The 19,760-nt window shown below is 40.1% G+C and overlaps 1 protein-coding gene and 1 long non-coding RNA gene across 10 annotated transcripts; one reads left to right on the top strand and one right to left on the bottom strand.

Annotated features, from left to right (window-relative positions):
* Positions 1 to 5,353: 5,353 nt before the first annotated feature.
* On the bottom strand, positions 5,354 to 13,863 carry LOC147756460 (uncharacterized). The gene is made up of 3 exons (XR_015324939.1): positions 13,327 to 13,863; positions 6,966 to 7,958; positions 5,354 to 6,131 (listed from the first exon to the last, which is right to left on the bottom strand). It is a non-coding gene; the product is annotated as an uncharacterized LOC147756460 (long non-coding RNA).
* On the top strand, positions 7,331 to 19,168 carry LOC111247393 (high affinity copper uptake protein 1-like). Of its 9 annotated transcripts, XM_086985231.1 has the most exons (6): positions 7,600 to 7,741; positions 8,232 to 8,422; positions 16,786 to 16,810; positions 17,205 to 17,367; positions 18,150 to 18,340; positions 18,527 to 19,168. In XM_086985231.1, exons 2-6 carry the CDS (start codon positions 8,418 to 8,420, stop codon positions 18,674 to 18,676), a joined length of 534 nt encoding a protein of 177 aa, XP_086841357.1. In that variant the 5' UTR covers positions 7,600 to 7,741; positions 8,232 to 8,417; the 3' UTR covers positions 18,677 to 19,168. The 9 variants fall into 9 exon arrangements, with proteins under 9 accessions (XP_086841362.1, XP_022653964.1, XP_086841357.1 ...); XM_086985233.1 differs by lacking the exon at positions 16,786 to 16,810; XM_022798228.2 differs by lacking the exons at positions 8,232 to 8,422; positions 16,786 to 16,810 and adding an exon at positions 9,924 to 10,729 and having other exon boundaries at positions 7,601 to 7,741.
* Positions 19,169 to 19,760: the final 592 nt, after the last annotated feature.

Raw genomic sequence — 19,760 nt, forward strand, 5'->3', positions numbered from 1 at the left:
TTATGCTTTTTCGGTACTTGTTTGCCCCGTTAGACATTAATTAGGAAGGTTACCGAAGTGAGACACGTTACATTCGATGAAATACCATGTCAGAGACGCGTTGGCTTGAGTAGTGAAAGCAATTAGCTTTTTGTTTTTTGGCTGAAAAGGTATCACCATAAAGACTATACAGTAAATTTCGTCTTAATTTAGTTGCTTTACATTGTAAATGCCGTGCAAAGTTGTGCAGAGGGTACCTCTGAGAGCAGATGCAGGCTATAGGGTATATGGAAGACGAAATTGTCTCGTGTATACGGAATCCAGCGAATTCCCGAGATGAATCAGGTTTATAATGTCGAGACGACTATATTGTAGGTGTATTTGTATTAATATATTTCAAATGTTTGCCCTGTTTGCTGCATGTTTTAGTGGACAGAGAAAAAGCACACCGGGTAATCCATCTTTTTTTTTTTTCTATGGGATGCCCATTAAAGAGAATCTAAAAGCAAAAGTAGATTTTTTACGATTTTTTTGGATGTACTGAAAGAGTCATCCTCAACGGTTTCTATATCTCATCAATACGTTATCCACCTTGATTACAATTTTCATTCATTCACTCAGAATACAAACTAAAGTACTCTAATGTCCGTTCCTTCATTAACGATTAACTTTAACGATGCATTAAGTGTAAGCTCGCTAGGCGTCACTCAGCTATGCGCGATACACAAAGGTCCAGCGGGATTAAGTTTCAATCAAACGAAAAGCTCCAAAAAGTTTAAAAGACGCAAAAAGTCTCAGAAAGGCTAATTGTTAGAGCGCGTCCGGGCGGTTTAACTTACAAGTGATATTCTCCTCTCCAAAACGGCTGTTACAGTATGTATCAAAAGTCCAAGCGTATTAAGAATAGTACTATTTTAGTAGCATCTGCTTGAGCTAAGCTTTGGTGGGCAGTTTGCCGTAGTGGGCATGCCTTCATATGCTGTTTTTGGTCCTAGAAGGAAACCAGTGATTTAAAATAAAACAACAAGCTCATAATGATGGATTAAGACGGCTGACTGAAGATGATCCATTGTCTGATATCTCGCCCAGGGCGACGCATCAGCGAGATGACAAGCTTCTTGGGCCGCCTTCAATTTGACAACGTAGCGCGTCGCAAATGAATATGTTTCTGTCAAGGAAGCGGAAACCGGTTCCACTGAAAGCAGTTTGTACCGGGTTTATTATTGATGCGGAGCGTTGTTAAAAGAGAGCCCAACAAATCTTGACATGACAACGTCTGATTCATCATTGCTACCACGAAGGCGTTCGAAGAAAATCGAAGAAGGCATCTAAAACAAGCCTTTCAGTGGTTTAGAACCCGAATCGCCGTTGTAGTTACGCCAAACAGTGATTATATTGAGAAGACATAACCGTCGGGAATGACGTTTAGAGCGCATATGAGAAAAATGTATTGGAACATCTATTTTTCTTGAAAATATAGCTTTACAAAAAACTCATAAGAAAAAGCCCCAGTTTGGATGGCCCATGATGTAAGGAGATTTCAACGTTTGAACGCATGATAAGTGTCAGAGTGCTATAACGATTATTGTTCAAACAAAACGCATTTCGTCTAACGTACATACAAATCTTAAGGTTGGCAATATATTGTTTCTGATAAGTTCTGATTAATTATTCTGTAATTTAATAGCATCCGAAAAATTTCTGGACCTTTACTATTTATGCAACAAGAAATGCATCTTTTCAATGAAGAATTGGTGAAATCGCATTGCGATACTCTCCGAAAGTTCGAATTCCCTTAGCGATGTTCGGCACACGTTTAGAGATAGACATCAAAGACATAGATATAAGCACTAGCTCTGGTTTGAGATTGTGGGTAGGCAATAGAGAGGAAAGAAGCCCAAGTTACCTTTTGCCAACTGTACCACTTATGCCCGTCTCTACTGGTTAGATGCAGACCTGAACTACAAAAGATTAGTGCCTATTTGGCTTTTTGACCTCTACCTTTAAGCCCATTTGTATTCGACTAACTTGGACAGCGCGTTCACTTCTTTTCTCGCCCTCGCTGTAATCTCACATGGCGGCAAATGAAAAGTAGGGGAAATGTGGCCTGCGCACACGTATTAGAAGCCAAATAGATCTGTTTAAATGTTTATCCTATTCCTGGCCATTTACCATTGATGGACCGTCAACCAATATGGAGCAGCAAAATGTTCAAGAAGAACACAGTAAGGATTATCCTGCTTTGTAGAGATGCCATTGAGGCAGCACCGGCTCTTTCGTGCTATCCAACTGCTTCGACCCGTACCCTGACGGAAAACCTGACAGGACCTTAAACTAATGTACTGTTAGCTCGTTAACAGAATATGAACTTTCGATTTTAATCTTGAAAAGATTTTCTATTTATGTGTAGAAAATCATTAGGTGTCGCCTCTTACCTGACTATTACCCTTTGTAGGACTCTAATTAATTTCGCGGGCCAACAAGAATATCAGTGTTTCGGTTGGGGAGGAAGAATATTGGATATAATATATTTGATTTGGTCCCATCTGCTTGTAATGGCCATTATCTTTCTTGGGAACAAATTTTCTTCTTACTTGTGTTGAAAGACAACAATATTGAAATAAAACAGTATGAATAAGATCTCGTAAATGTCTTTACCTTGTTCAAACACTGAAATAGTTAGATGTAAATATTTTCAGCGTAGATCCCTTTCAGATCGTCCGAAATGATCTTAACTCACAAATACGGAATTCATTTTTTTGCAACTGGAAATACTTAGGATCATTCTATTGTTATTCGCGAAAGCTGTTAGATGTCAAAGAAGAAATTAGATCGAGCGCTGGCTTGAGCAGCAAACCCAGTGTTTTCTAGTTAGATGACCATCTGCCACCAAGCTAAACATTTACGCTTTACCCACCTACTAGCTAACTTTTCCAGCTAAATCTATGAATGCTTGCTTACATAGTTACCCAATAACTGACAAACTCGTCTATCTAGCACTCACATTACCCCGCTAACGTTATCAGCCAATCCCATGAAGCGAAGGTATTTTTCTCATTTTTTCCCAGGTTCTTCTATGACCAGGCTGCGTTTTCTCGACTGGGTCAAAGTAACTTGGGAGGGTGCTTCTAACTACGATTTCCTGAAAACATCTTAGGGCACAACCAGTAATGAGCGTCAATTGATGAGAGCAAGCGTATTCAAAACGAAACGACAGCGGGGCCAGGTAGAAACAGTTCGGTACCCGTTCCACTACAGTTGATGAAGCGTCTGCACTGACGAGTGAAAGCAACATGTCGTACTTTGTTAAACGCTTCGCTATTTTTGTTTGAATAGATTGGCAAAGAAAAAAAGCCCTGGCTACTTCCTTCGAAAGTAGCACATGAACAATTCGTGAAAGATCACTATAAATCTAATAGTATATAGATCATAGAAGTAGTGCCTACCTATAAAGCACAATTCAAACGAACGGTAGCACCGCTCCCTGTAAATTTAGCCATCATCAACCTATATAGATTTCAGCTATTTCAGCTATACGCTTAAATTAATAGCTGATGGTCAGGCCTGTTCGGCTTTAGAGCAGAGGTTGGAAATTACCCACTACGGACCAGCTATTGCACGTATAGCATATCCAGTCTTTGGATTCGCAAAATAGGAAATCTTCTAAACAAGAACATGTATATTTAAAGCGAGAATAGTGTTGTACAGCTTCAGATGAAATACATCATAGAATTACGTAGTGATCGGATTGCCTGATCAGTTCTACGCAGCACTCCGTGATGCCGTTACGTTGGCTTCACGTACGGAAAGTATCCCAGTTTGCTGGAACAATTCGCTCGTTCTAGATATTAAAAACCTAGTAGAATAAGTGGACATGTAGAAATCATGTAGTCATAAAGCATGGTATGGCTGGATTATATAGCAAAGTAAATTCATTACTCCGCCAGGCTAACACAAGACGCTACTTCCTAACTAGCAAATTCGGTGTCAGAACGCTCGTGACGCTTTTGTGTTACCTCTTTTCGCGAGGCAACATAGTAAAAAAACTTCAAAATATATATTCCAGACTCCCGTAATTGACCCGTTGCTTCGGTGACACTTATGGCTGCCAATGAACACTCATATTGGTATATTTACACAGGGTAGCGAGACCCAGGGATAGTGATATTTTATAATAATTTTTAGCGATCCGGTCGTTACTGCCAAAATATCGATGACGGGTAGATGAGACGCTTGTAAGTGTTTGTTGTCGAAACCGAAATTTATGATTTTTTGCACAGTTTCACGTCCAGCCTGTTGCTACTCGCTTTAATTAACACGACTCTACACAACTGCCCATTAAGGAATGGGTTCGCCCTTGAACCTATCTTTTTACTTTTCAGTTTCTCTAATTTGGTGTTTAGCAACCCTAGTTCCAAACAGCTCTTTATCACGCAGGACGTTCCATCGCAGTGTTTAGTTTCAATAGATTAACCTGTAGCCGTTAGTGATAACACGTTCGAACAGGTGAAATTTTAGGCGTATAGTTTCTAGGGTGGTTATTTAAGGTTAAAACATGACAGTGCGCCACGCCCAAAACATGACTCCTTTTAGACATCGGGTTTTTTGTGGGCCACTATTTTAAGCCGTCCCTATCTAGGTTGATAACACCTAGAAAAATGTATATACGTGTATACAATTTTTCCTTCGTTTAAAATACAGAATAGACAAGAGAATTTCATAATCATAGCCATGAATTGCAACCGTTACTAAATACCATTGAGCATATTCTTATTATATTAAAGCTTGTACATAAACAGCATCGTGCTTTTCAGAGGTTCTCGAAACATTTTTATCAGGAGTGTCAGTTTTGCTTACTCTATATCGTCACTATGACGATTCCCATTAAACAAATGATAGCTAAATGACGGTCTTAGGTAGTGAATAAACGGTTTTACGTGACAAAAAAAAACGGTGGCCTGAAGTGTGTGTAGTTTTTTTGTTGATCAATGGAGGATTGCAGCTATTCTTTCTCATGTAAACATGTTGAATCTGCACTATAAATATCTCACGAGCAAACATATAAACGAATGAAAAAAATCATCAAGGTTGTCTATATAGCCAAAAAGAAAGAGACGCAGAGTACTTTAGATAGGGTATAATAACATCGTACACAATTGAACGTCGCCCATCGAGCGCGGATGAAACGGCGCCCTATGTATATAATATAATTATTCCAAAATAGAATTTTTAAATTAGGCAAATAGTTAGTAGACGAATACGGTGCTTCGAGGATTGTTTGCTCGTTCTGTTCGATCTTGCCACTCTGTGGTAATACAAAGTAGCAAAATCTCATCGAAATTTTATTGTTGCAAATTGCAAAGTACAGCGTAAATGATCGTCTTTATCACGATTTATCTTTATTCAACATGGCTTTAGTACGTGTTACCAACTGACCTTTTTCACCAATATATTTTCTCTGCGGTGTGTATTGACAATGCGTCTTGTTCTTCCAACAAAGTTCCGAATGATATGATGAGAAAGGCGCCTAGCTACTCAGCAGCTGAACTTCTATATGGAAGAAAATTCACTCATTATTCATATTGGTTACCCCAACAATATATACGTCCTCAACTTCCGCCGGCACGTGAGTGTCCGTGCCTACATTTTCCCGTCCTAATGCCTTGTATTGATATATGCGGATGCGGCCCCAGAAGACATATTAGCAGTGTTCTGTTCACTAGCTTCGAATATAGACGAGTTTTAGGGCAAGGGGCTAGAAATTAAGTTAAAAGCGCATAGAAAGACAAGTAATTGAACAAGTAGCTTTCCCAAATTACGAAGAGACAATGAAAAGTTGAGGGAATCACAGTTCTAACTTAAAGGTGGTTGTGACAATTGGTATAACTTTGGAAGACGTCGCTGCACCATAGGAAGCTTTTGTAAGCCGGTTCAATGATTTTTGACACGATGTTCCGCTCACCTATTGAAAATCACTCTGCGATGCATTTTGAAGTAGCAGTAACAGGTTGATCCCTACACGGTGCGCTTGTCAGGACGATTGCCGATCTTTAAGCCGGGACAACTTGCCCCACATCACGGAATCTATCTGTATGAAACCATATTCCCAGGTCGGCTAATCCCATTGCGCGGCGGTGGCATTAGATGGCGGGCTGAAACATTCGGCTGAAATTGTTTTATGAGTATCACTAGCGTCAGTATCTTAGCCTAGGCTAGCCTGGGAACACAAGCACGTACAGATCCTTTCTCATGTTTCCGATTTCGAACCCATTTAAATAAGGTACAATTTTCTAGCCGCCGTTATATATTTAATCCCGCCTGCAGATTTAATATATGGCATCGATGAGACCGTAATGAACTGTTTCTAAGAAGCACAGTTGTATAGAGCAACTTACGAATTGAAATTAGCTCACAGAATCTATTATATTATTATTGTGGAAACGGAAACGTGGACAATGTTTCTTCTAATATCATATAATAGTTATTATTGTCGATTGGGTGGTAGCCATATTTTGTCATGGTGGGCCGCAACCTCTTTTCATTGGTATTATTTGGAACATGACAGAACAATGAAACTTATAAACGCATTAGATATGTCTCGTGTGAATTTGCATACGTTTCAATTAAAAAGAAAAGGAAATCCATTCCGCCGATGGTCCCACCTCGGGTTCTATTCTAGCAAGTTTCTAACGAGTCCTATTTCTAGCTACGATTCGTCACCTCCACAAGAATATGGATATATTTTGTATGAGCTTTATATCGTAACCACTCGAACTAAGAGTTCTGGAATTTTCTGTCCACTCTGTTAGAGTTGTTGAAAGGACGGATGACCACAACTCCAAAATATAGCAAATATTAAAAACGAATTGTTTTTCGTAGCATATTGTGTAGACGCTAAATTGTCAGACAACCTTCGCCCAGCCCCATGCAATTGTTGGGCATTAGTACGTTTCATTATTATGACATTCGCTTCGTTATAAACGTACTTCTGCTTCTTCTGTGGTCAAAAGCTTGCGGACCGGCCGGGGTATCGACACAACTGGGTAAGAATTAAGTTCTCTTCCCTCCGTCTATTCCGAGGTCTTGCGGCAGATTTCGATCACGCAGACGATTACTGGTGCGCGTCTCACAGGTCGGTGGTGAAGTCTCGCGGCGGTGTTGATGTCCAATGTGCGGCGTGAAGTGTGCGTCTGCGTTACCCTTGCAGTTTACTTTGGTGTTTCCCTCGCAGTGTCGCGTATCCATCGCCGCCAGGCGCCGTTAGCGTCGGACGGCGTCACGGCGCGAACCCCTTTCCCACTGTAGCGCCTATACTCTTACAATGATAGACACAGGAAGCAAGCATCATTCTAAGCGGGCAGCCTATGACAGATGCTCAGGCAACTGTGAGAAAAGCATTCTTAGTTTGTCTGCATCTACACAAGCACATACGCATATAATAAAATCAGACGGTATGTCGTAGAGAAGACTATTGGCCCTGGTGCTTTCGATAAAACTCAAGTCGCTTGTCTCGCTACTGCTGCCGTCATTGTTGTAACATAACAACAACTATATTGTGAAGGAGAGGTGTCGTTTATATTGTACAATAGCTTGTGCGAGACATATGCGTGTGTCGTAATAGTGGACAGTACTGTGCATGGCGTTGCCGGAAGAAGTGTTAAAACATTTAGCTAGCTCGTAGAGGATTAACTAACATTGCTAAAAAAAAAAAGCCGGACGGCTATTAACACTCTGCCTCCTTCCACTCACCGCAATTGACAAGGTAAATTAATCAATTCTCTCAATTGTTACAAATAAACGTTCGTCTCGCATTCATTAAGTAATTGGCTGCGTACTCGGTAATATAAGCATATGCTCGTCACTTTTTTTTTGGTTAGTTGCGACACGCCCGTTGCATCTCCTTGGACTTTTTCTTCCGCGCAGGGTATCCTCACATGAAGCATACTTCTCTCCAATCATCTCCGAGCACAAATGAGACCCTGCAACTCAGCCATACGATGCGAAGCGATCTATACTTACTAGTAAACAGATATGGACATTGTAAAGTGACAGTAGCGGTGCCGAGATGGATTATTCAGAACGCTGTCAATAGTAAGGGAGCTTCGGCGTTTGAGTAACGGCTGATGCTAATGACTAGACAGACGAACTAAGAGGATATAAAAGCGTAGAGATGAAACGTATCTATGGCGACCCCGTACGTGATTTACTTGACGTGTTTCCTAATAGGTCTCGTGCGTTTGATATTGTTATAGATATTCCTCGTACGGCAACATCTTGTATACCATCTGACGTTTTCACTGGTCCCATCTAGCGGACGGATCTGAAAACGTACGATCGTTGGAATCGACAACTATTTGAAGGAGCGTGTTTTGCAAAGATGATTATCTCAGCTTGATTTTGCTTTGCAGCAGTGCGTGACACTGTGGTCAGGGTCGCAAATGCGGTGAGCACCTGTGTGCAAGCCAATTTTTTTTGCTAGGTCTTACAGACTGGTTGTCCTATTTTCGCTTTATTCTGCGTTTACTTAGCTGTATTTTTCTCGTTATTGTTTTGTAAAGAACGAGTAACTTGCTTATGTCGAAGTGAAATGAAATCCCGGGCCATTGTTTAACATATCTAATGATCTCATCACTCACACAAAATCCATCTAAATCAGGTGCTGGGTGTAAGAAAGTTTCCTGGATGGGTTATCCAATGCACCTGTTGGAGCTTGATAATTCATTCTGGCTTCATGCGCTTTAGCAACTCTCCGCTTACTAACGAATTTAGTAAATCGTAAACGTACTTATAATAAGCGTCCCACCATTACAATTTTAGCTTTCCAGCGTTCACGTATAGACATTAAGTTTAGCGTGCCAGATAGGTATTATCGACTAGATTTCAAACACTCTAAAATACCGAGGATGTTACTGAGCGTCGTATACCTCAAGATATCTATCCGCACCGGAACGAGGGCTGAGTGAAATACCATCATTTTCATTTGAAGTATTGTCTTAATTGTTTTTGCACGTTACGGCCACGATGTTGGCGACCGTGATGCTGCTGAGCTGTGTCAGCATGTAAATGATACATAGGACTGAGTCTTCGCCTGCTGTCGAACAGCGTTAGGAGGTGGCCGAATATACATACACTATCGAAGTTCTCGACCGCTATACCATTACGCTGTATGCAGAAGCTCCGAGCCACATTGACCAACCTGACCCATGTTTTTGTTCAGATGCCCAAAAGACGTCTTTAGTTCATGTTTGTTGCCTATCTATTATATGCTAATCTATTATCGTGTCTGGATAGTCACAGAAACTAAATTAGAAGTTCTAGTCGCTCTGGAAACCAAACGTCTTAAGCAATATTTACCGTACATAAAACGTTGACTATTCGGTAAGTTACCTACAAAAAAAAAAAAAGAGAGAGAAAATCATCAAATTAAATTAATGCGTTCTCTGTACGAGTTATTTTCGTCTCGGTATTAATTGTTACATACTCAACTTGGGAATCGATTCGCGGGCTTCTAAGGCATTTTACAATAATTATAGATCGTTTCATACACGCGGAATATCCAAGTCTCCTGCTAACGGATTCTATAATAGAAGGGGAAAAAGTTTTTCACGAGTGATTTCTATAGTTTCCTTAAATGAGCAAATGGTAACACGTATTTCGGGCCTTTTTTCGTCAGATGCAAATAGCATATCCCGTACGTATACCCCCTAAACGAACACGACATTACAGTTTACGCCTTCTATACGCCTAACGATTAACTTTCTTAGTCTAACCGCTTCGAGAAAAAGAGAAGTTCTTATCCACAAAAAAATCAGTACCTGTTATTTCATTTTGCTACAGTTATTTATCGTGAGATAGTACGACTGAAACTTAATGTCGATTCCACGTCTTTCCGCACAAAACACGAGACAGTTCATTGTAAGCTTTTTTTTTTTTTTTTTTTTCAGAGCTTGTATAACTTACTCAGACCTGGCTTATCGCCAAATGAAAAAAACAGCAACAACTTCTATACATTCTCTATGACAGTTTTAAGACTCTCGTGGGTCGCAAGGTGTTTCGCTTGATGCGCTAAGACAAGATCGGCGGTGAACTTTATCGAGCTTTGATCGGTCGTTGACGTCGTATTCACTGGTGCCGAACCGTCGAAGCTATCCGTTTCTCATACTGCTCGTCCATCAAAACTTTTGCGTAATGTTTCAGTGGCCCTGAAGCATTGTTGATTTTGACTAAAGCCTATTGTGTACAAGATAGATTATCCATTGTATACATTGTGCTGTGACGTGTATGAAAATGATAGAAAACGAAAATTCCATGAAATATCTACCATATGCGTATATAGGGCATCTAAGGAATACCAGTTAAGACTTATGTTCCGCGCCTCTCGCCTGATACACAGTACACGAGACACCTGCATATAATGGTTGCCTAAATACAGGGAACGACAGGCCGTTGATGAGATATTTTGGACAGTATCAGGAACTATGGAGATTTAGAAGAAAATTGGCGAAACGATCAGTGTTCAGTGTTCAACGATTGGTTCCTACCGAGTCTGGGTTTCAAACTTCAGTGGTGTTTCAGAGTTGATAAATGTGACGGTTTAACGACGAATAAAGTACGAAGCCGATACAAAAATGGAGTAGAATCCCTGTTGCTCAAAGCGAAGTTTTCCTGCATGAGAAGAATGCTACATAATAAAATGTTGGTAACCTACATACATCCTAAACGCTATCATCAGCGGTTGAGTTATGATCAAGTAAGCACATCGCCCACTTATATTAGAACTATATTGCGTTTATCGTTTGATTTCTAACGCGCAGGTGAAACTAATACCTCATATATTGTACCTTCTAGCAACCGATTGGGTTCGCATGAAGTGCCGTATTTGGAGGAAGTTTATGCGAATCCCATCGGTTGCTAGAAGGTGCAATATATGAGGTATTAGTTCCACTTACGCAACCCAATTGGGGGGGGTAAGACAAAGAATTTCATGACAGTCCCATGTGATCTAGGGAGCATATAAGAAAATAAGTATCAAGACCGAACTGCCGCAAGCGGTACTTAGTATAGGTGAACGAAATGTCTAACGGCTTTTCTATGGACGGTAATGTAGGCTAGTTATATCTGTGTTGAAAATCATCCACGCGGACCCTGCGTCCAGTTGACTGAGCTAGCAGTGTCCTATGGTCACTTCCACGGTATGGATAAGACTTTATTGTGTTCGTGATGGATGATTTATGCATCAGACAACGGTATCGCAGCGTACGTAACTGTAAAATAGTCCTAATAATTCCATGGCCATTGGAGAGAAGACCCAAATCACAATAGCATATGCAAGTATCGCTTCACGAAGATATCTATAAAAGAACAGAAGTAGATCTCAGGAGTAACACCTGCTTCGAAAACTAAATAGGAAGCGTAAGGAAATGACTAATCCAGCCTAAGCTATTGATATTAATATAAGGTCAAAGCACCTTGCGGATGAGTAAATAACTGATTGAGCCGCTTGGTAGACCAATGAAGCACTGTCAAGTTCCAAAAAAAACACTTCACTTTGTGGACATTTGCAGAAAGACCATATATATTACGGCTATGTTAAACGTTAGCTTGTTTAATTCCAGTGTCGTGATCGCTTGTGTTAGGGGACGATTTGTTTCATAAAAACGAAGTCTCGGCAAAACAAGCGCTTGCAGTCTATTTTCACGGAATTGAAAATGCGGAAACGGTCTTAGCGAAAAGAATAGCTATAAATGGATCTAAAGCAGAACCTGAACTACCCTACGAATGATTAAATGGTTATTCGAGATGGCATTATCAATGCGTGCGGGTTTGTCAAGCATCGCAAACGGGAAATCTCCACATCTATATAATAGCTCGCTATCTGATCACATTTTTTAGAAGTAGGTTCCTGCATAGCGGACCCTCTGCCGCCAGATCGCTAGATAGACATGAATAAACGCTTAACGATAGAACAGCGTTTCCTAATGGTGTTAGTGCAGGTGGCGTAAGTGATTCCGTCCGCGAGTTGTAATGGGTTGCCACCGTTCGCATAGATTACGTTGCCTGATGGTTCATGGGGATGCTGCAGTCTGATCATTGCTTAAAAGCGCCTGCCTATGCTACGCATCGATCCTTGATTCTATTTATTCAGGATGTCTGATGTGAACTTGAGTCTTTGCTTAAGTTAAGTTTATGTATAATTAAAACCAAGTTAGAAGCGAAGCGGCCCGGCGGCACGGGCCGTAAAAGTTGTTATATAACTTAAAATGTTATTCTCGTAACGTAGAGGACGCTTCTTTTGTTAATGGGCAGCATAGCTGCAGATGGGCTCTATATCTAACCCAGAGGATACCGTCAAGGTGCGCAGGTAAGCACTCTTGTATAGATGCCAATAAGAAACGTGCTGGCAAAACATTCCCCGCAGGACCGGTTGGAAATGTTTTTAACAGACAGACCAACGTCGTTAGCTAGTTAGATTATTAATGATGATAAAGCAATATGGTACGTATGTACAACTTGCCTATGAGCATTGGGCAGAATTTGTTGATCTACTGTAGAAAATCGTAGAATTTTGTAAAAAGAACTTTTTTTTTTATTCTGCCTCGATGGTGTATTGCGACTATGCAATGTCCGCACGTTTGGACTTGTGACAGCCATTCGAACAACGACATTGAAGAATCAATTGTTTTTGGCTAAAACGCAATACATTTACAATTCTTATTACAATGAGCATCTGAATAAAATGAACATTTAAAAACTGTGTTCTTCGTGAAGTAAAGAAGACTATGATTTGATCGCCTGAGTTTTACGTCGCAGTACATTCCCGTTAAATAATGCGTTCTCTTGTCAGAAGTGTCTATAGCCAAGCACATATTACTGGATGACTGCCAACATTTTTTTATAATATTCTAACAATAACCGAGAATTGGGTCAACATTTGGGTTCCTTAGTACCTGATCAAAACGCCATATTTTTTCGGAAACGTGCGTCAATTAAAACCGTTCAAGAGTCTCGACCCCTGTTCACTCGCCTGTTGTGCTTAGCCACTTACATTCAAGGGCAGCATAAAAAGTAGTAGTGGGTCAAATTTTGGACAAACTAAAGCACGTTTGAAATATAATTTTATAGAATTTTTCATTAGCATGCATCTGAATGTACTTCACTTACTGTCTCTTCGAAAACCTCCACCGCTCAAAACCGTCCGTGAAGTAAATCCTGTCCGAATATATTTGCTACATAGAGAAACAAGTATGTTGTACTTGTAAATTTTTAAATTGTTCTATTTAATGTGTCATATGTAAGAACGTTGTCATGACCGTTATTATAATTCTGCACAACAGTATATAGCTGTACCTTTCTATAGGTGTTCCTCTGATTAGCCACGAGCACGCGAAGTACGCTTGGCCTTATACATGCTAAATGTTTTATCAAATAAACAACACCCTTCATCGCTTGTCAGTCAACGGAATCGATTATGTTCGCGTCGAGCCGCTGCAACAGGTTGTACAGCTATCGATTGCGGCGAGGGGCATTCGTCACGATTACTACTGATGTCGATTTTGTAGACGCACTTCGGATTGTGACGACGATGACGGCGGCACGCACTTATCTTGCCGTCGTTAAACTTGGACGAGGGCGAACTAGTGATAACTGATGAACGCTTGTGCGCCTTCTGTCGCTAATAGTTCCATCATGCAGATGCGAAAACGTATCAAATGGTGCATGTACGTACTGACATGCTGCGCGAATCGTTGTTCTCACTGTTTATGTTGTGCCAAGCGTCCGTCCACTGGAACACTACTGACTATAGCAAACGTCTTTTTTCAGTATGGCGGTGCTGCAACAGTAACAACAGCGACTTTCGTTGGCCAGTTCAAGGGCGATTGTTTTGCAGCGATAAACCGCCCATGTGACAGCCACGGTAGCCGTGGTACTGGCAGCAACGATCGATGCAGTAGTCGTACTAGAAGTGATGTCAGCCGCCGTGTTCATATGACGGCGGTTTTTTACGTTTAGTCTGATACGCACCACCTCTTCCTTCACATTTAAGCCTTCCTCGAATATATCCATCGTATAATTCATAGCCAGTGTTCACTAAGCTAACAACGATAGCACAGGTTACTATTACTAACTGTCAGACAATGCATCCATTGAAAACTTGGAGAACTTGTTTGTGTGATTATAGCCGGTGAACTCGTCTAAAGAAGCTAACGATGAGGCTCATTTAAAACACGTACATTACCCCCCCCCCCCCCCTCAAGAATACCCCTTGTCATACACTTCACCTGTAAGTAAAAACTAAATTTAAAGTCTTTATTATGTTATTGACTGAACTCCTAACGTCTCGAACAGAAATCGATCAGAAGTTAGGCAGCATTCAAACTCTGGAACTGTAGAGGGATGCGGTCTTAAGCCTATAATTTATTTTATTCACAATTCAATATTGCTAAATATATATTATATTGAATATTACTGTTCCCGTAGTAGAGAATTCTACTTCTTCAAGCTTCCCTGAATCATTCCTTGGCCTATTTGACCGTCGAGGCCTGTTTTTGCTAGTTCTAGTATATGCGTAGCGTGTACTAGCCTGTTCGTAAGGTAACGGATGTCCTTATATTTAACAAAAAAATAAAAAAAAAAAGAAGCGTAATGTTTCATGCGAACTTTAGTAACAAACTGTGTGGTAGCGGAGTGCTTTGCCTCCTCACGATTCAACCTTTGAACTTATCAAACCGACGTCTGCGAGTCCACCTTGTTATAGGCTTTTCACTTTGCACGACATAAGTATACTGGGTCGCTGCAGCACCTTTTCGACGCTATTAAGAAAAAACTAAAATTCGTATAGGTAAAATTTCGTTAACCACACGATAATGCAATTACAATGTGAAATGGAAGCGAGAAAAGTCCATTTGAAACCATTAAATACGCGAAAAAAAACTTCGCTGTTGATAAAGTTACGTATTGACTTTTCAAGGAACTTGATCAGCTCTTCCGGGCTTCGTTTACATATGCTTAGCCCAAATAGATGATCATCTAAATGAAATTAGTTAGCATGCTTTTCCACAATAACAATCCAATCTTGTTCGAATTTTGTCGAAAGAGCTTAACTACTAATCCAAGTAATTATCACAGGCAAAATTCCGTGATACCATATAGAAGGTACAATTTACCGCTGCTGCCACTACTTCTATAGAAATAAAAAATACTGCTTTAACTTACTTTTTAACAAAGCAAATTAGCAACTTGAGGCAATCTCGTTTTTGACGCAAAATTAATCCAGGCTTATAATCGAAGCATCAGGACAATAATACACAATGTCCTAGGGCAAGTTGAATCACCTAATATTTTCTTATTATGCCGCTATAGGTCGATTCAAGTTATGCCATGTCTACTTGTATTCATGTATCAATCATCATAGTTGAGGTACATAACCTTGAAGTAGGTGTTTTAAGCAGATGGATGGTTAACTATAGAATAGTAATAAGCCCGATTAGGAGACCATGTGTTCATTCATTTTATCAAAAACGACGAAGTAATCGTGTGTTTCATCACGAGCAACTTATAAACTTATAAACTGTCAATATGTTTCGTTGATTTCTTTCCGTAATTTTCAGTAATATATATATTGAAGCCCTATATTGCTGGTCTTACATAGTCTCGAAAGAAAGAGACTGCCTATAGGACTCATCCCATATAGGTATCGTTCAGGAACAGGAAAAAGGAATGGGGATGTTTAGCGCCGGAAAAGCAATCCTTTACCCTAGCGCTTCCGCTCCGTCAGATCTAGCAGGTTTTTCAAGCAGTGCGAGATAAAAAAAATTACGACAAGTAATCCAGCCAGCTTCCTACTACGCTCACGTCTCGGCTGTGACCCGTCTGAATAGTTCTTGCAACGTGCTGAAACACCGTTCGGAGCTCTGACTAGTGCTAGTGCTAGTGCTGTCAGCGAGCTTGTTGACTTCGCTACTTCAGTAGCTTATTATATGCAATCATCAGGCATCATCCTGGTAATCATTCATTCGCTCAGTTACGCTCAAATACCCGTCAATTCGCTGCAGTGAAATGGTCATTGTGACGGGGGGAAAAGAAAAATTCATTGGATAGGTACCACGAAAGGAGTAACGAAGACGGCCGACGGTAAAATTACCATGTTGATTTTGATCCTTTCTGTCAAGTATCTCGTCGAGCGGACTATTAGACCATTGCGTTGACCAGTCAGTAATGTATTATATAATTATGGCTATATTATGTATGTATGTATGGTGTCATTAATAATACCTATGAGCAAACCGATACTTACTAGTTAGGATTCAAAGTTGCATTAAAGAAAAAAAGTTAGGAAAATATTATCTTTCGTTGGACCGAATACTCAAGTATATTATTCGAGTTATAGCAGTCTATTCAAACTTCGTATGCAGCTAGAAGTGAACGGGTCAGCATGAGGTTGACACATCACTCTGAGGTCGTTACAAGGTTCAGAGTGAAGTCAAATGATCCGACTGAGCAATCTTTTTTTTGGACTATTTAACATTAACATTCTGTTACTTTTGCGTTGCTTGTCACTAATAACGCGTTAACTGAGAGACAAACCTTAGAATATCACTGTCATATTTAGAAAATCTAAACGTGCACACAAATTGTAAAGCATCTGATCTTTTGGCAAATAGTAGGGATCGCGAGCTGAGATCAGAGCTGAAACTAAAAGGTATAGCTAAAAGGTCAAACAGAATTATACAGATATATGAGAAAAGTTGAAGGTGAGGTCAAAGATAAAACCATAGTACCTATTGTGATACATTGTAACGCTTTAAGAACCCGGACAACGACAAGAGAAAAGGTAAACGAAAGCAGGCGAAAATTGATTGCACTTATTATCTGTGAAGTAAAACCATATGTTGCTGGCCAATGGCAGCAACAATGTGAAAACAATTCCCTAACAAAAATGATAGAAATGGTAAAAATTCTTATTCTAAAATAGTAGAAAGGATGCTGTAAAGGATGATGATATATACATTAATATTGAGCAAACAAGCGTAAGTGACCCCAGTCAGTCTAACGCATGGCGTCTATGTACTACGACATGAAAACACGTAAGATACTGTTCGTATTGTAGTTAAATAATATGAAAAATACATCGATTTTAGTTAAGAAATCGCTTTTACCCGTATCGGACCAGGCCAGCCATTTAATGAGAGAACGTCGCGGACATTAATAATCTATTTTACTTCAAGATGGCCCACGCAGGCCACACGGGACGTGAAACGGCCGGCCAGATGACAGGCGATGCGTACAACATTAGCGACACACATACGTGGAATATGATGCATATGGCATTTTACGCGTCAACAAACAGCACTATCCTTTTCAGCGACTGGAAGATTACCAATGCTAGACGTAAGTGACGGCTTCATTGAGACTTTTACAAACATATCTTTAAGTAAGATTCGGCCCTATTCGGCTAGAGATCAAAATAATTCTGTCGTTTTACAAATTTGCGGGATGTATTTTAGTATAGCAAAAACTACAGCTCCTATTGGCCATCCACTGCCGTTTGTCACGAACGGCGCTTAAGGTTGATCCTTATTTTTATCATTAAGTAATTACGGTAAGTACTTACTTACCTATATCTTCGCATTTGAAAGCCTTGGCCATATATAAATATATCATAGCATATCTATGTTTATCCTGATGTCCTTTGATGTTAGTCAATTTTATCCATCAGTCCCACTCGACACTGAATAACAGCAATGCGTGGTCTGTCGCTTCTCATTTTACCTGTACCGTATCGCTATCTTTTACTGTCTATATGTCTAACGTTCTGCTGACGCTACAGCTTCTTTGTTTTTTGGCGGTACGCGCTTTGTTAAATTCTACAGAACTGTACTGCAATATTTCCATCAACAGGCCATATTCTGCAACGGGTGCGCTGAGGCGGCCCATGTGGAATATGTCCGAAATTAAACTGACTCTATGGGAAGCAAAAAGGAATCTAATCGATCTTCTAATCGATTAGGTAACTTGATTTTTTCGTAACGGTTATCAAGCTTAGTGTATTTACTTCAAAAGCGGGCACGTATCTTAGCTTCACAACGTGCGTGAGGCAGTATCTTTCTACGACATATAGTGGTTTTGATCTCTGTTTCAAGCGGTGCTTTTGCATTTTTGTCTCTATCCAGAGATGGTCGGCGCATGCGTCGGAGTGTTCGTAATGGCAATGCTATTTGAGGCCTTAAGAACTTTTCGGGAGCGTCTGCGATCAAGATCCCGCGGGGACAGCAAAACCTCGTTGATTAGTCAAAGCCGACAATGGACTTCAGCCCTTATGGACCCTAGTCATCTTGTACAGACAATGCTATACGGGTTTCAGGTAATCTTGTCGCTTCACAGATACATCTGAGATAAGTATGTTCTCATTATGTGTATACGTATTTATATTCTATTTACGTTTAATTATAGCAGTTGCAGAGAAGCTTGATTAGTTTCACCCAGCAAGTGAATGGTCTACTATATATATGAAATATATATGGTTTTCCTGTTTTTGATGTTATTACAGATTACGCTCGGCTATTTGTTGATGCTGATCTTCATGACGTATAACGTCTATATCTGCCTTGCTGTGGTGTCCGGCGCTACATTGGGCTTCTGGCTATTTAGTTGGAGAAAATGCCCGATGTTTGACATAACCGTTGAGCACTGTGGATAGCTCCAATAAGCTGGGATTTCAGCTGGCAGTCCGGAATAACGCAGATTCAAAGCGACAACAACCACTGAACAGAAAAATCGATTAAATTTCCTAACAATATAGCGACGGTAACAGCGTCGTTAGCAGTAAGGATCTGCTCGACGAGCTTTGATATAACCATTTAGGTCTAATTCACGATCGCTTAACTTACGCGTTAAAAGTTAGCTAAAGATCGGCGCTGTCAGGAAACAAGGCTTGAAGGAGCTCCTACCTTAAAGTGGTCGTTAAGCTCAATGATAAATTTCAACATTAATCATATGGGTCGCGTAATTTCACATAATAAGATCGATGTTTGGCACATACATCCAGTTACTGTATTAGTTGGTCAGCAAAATGTAACGCCAATGACACAAGCTGGCATGATGAAAGGCGCTTACTATATGTAGCCCTTAACGACTACTGTGACATTATATAGAGAAAATAATAAAAACAAAAAAAAATAACACTCCTCAATAGTTCCAGTCATTTGTAGCTACCTGTTAAAAACGGAAACATATATAGAGGTACTTTTTTTCTCAACTTGATTATGATGCAATGCTATAAGCCACATTGGAAAAAATGCCACCGTTTAGAAAATTGTTTGTCCTATTACGTTCTGTTGGACGTTCTCTATAGTGTCACTTAGCCCAGCATAAATTCAAACTTAAAATCTCTAAACGGTAATATGTTCTTATATATATATATATATATATACATGCGAAAGAGCTTAGTGAACTAGCGGCAATCTCTTCGGTATTGCCGAAAAATGGCAGCAAAGCCGTATTGTAGAGTTTCGTTGGACGTCGGAAATCGTCCGCAGGTTCGAAATTTGCATTTGAAAAGCAGCTTTTCGTTGATAGGACTTTAAGAGATCATTTTTTTCGCGGCTATTTAATAGGTCTGACCTTAATGACGAGGACCCAGTGTTTCTTGAGGATGCATAGCTTTGCGGTCGCACTGAATCTTGAAAATCTCACTTTTAACGTTAATGCCTGATAGCGCTATTGCACTATCGATAACTTATCACCCTCAGCCGCAGTAATTAGTCCGGAGAAACGTATATCCA

This window comes from Varroa destructor, unplaced genomic scaffold, assembly GCF_002443255.2.
Source record: "Varroa destructor unplaced genomic scaffold, Vdes_3.0 BEIS01000003.1, whole genome shotgun sequence".
Classification (NCBI taxonomy): domain Eukaryota; kingdom Metazoa; phylum Arthropoda; class Arachnida; order Mesostigmata; family Varroidae; genus Varroa; species Varroa destructor.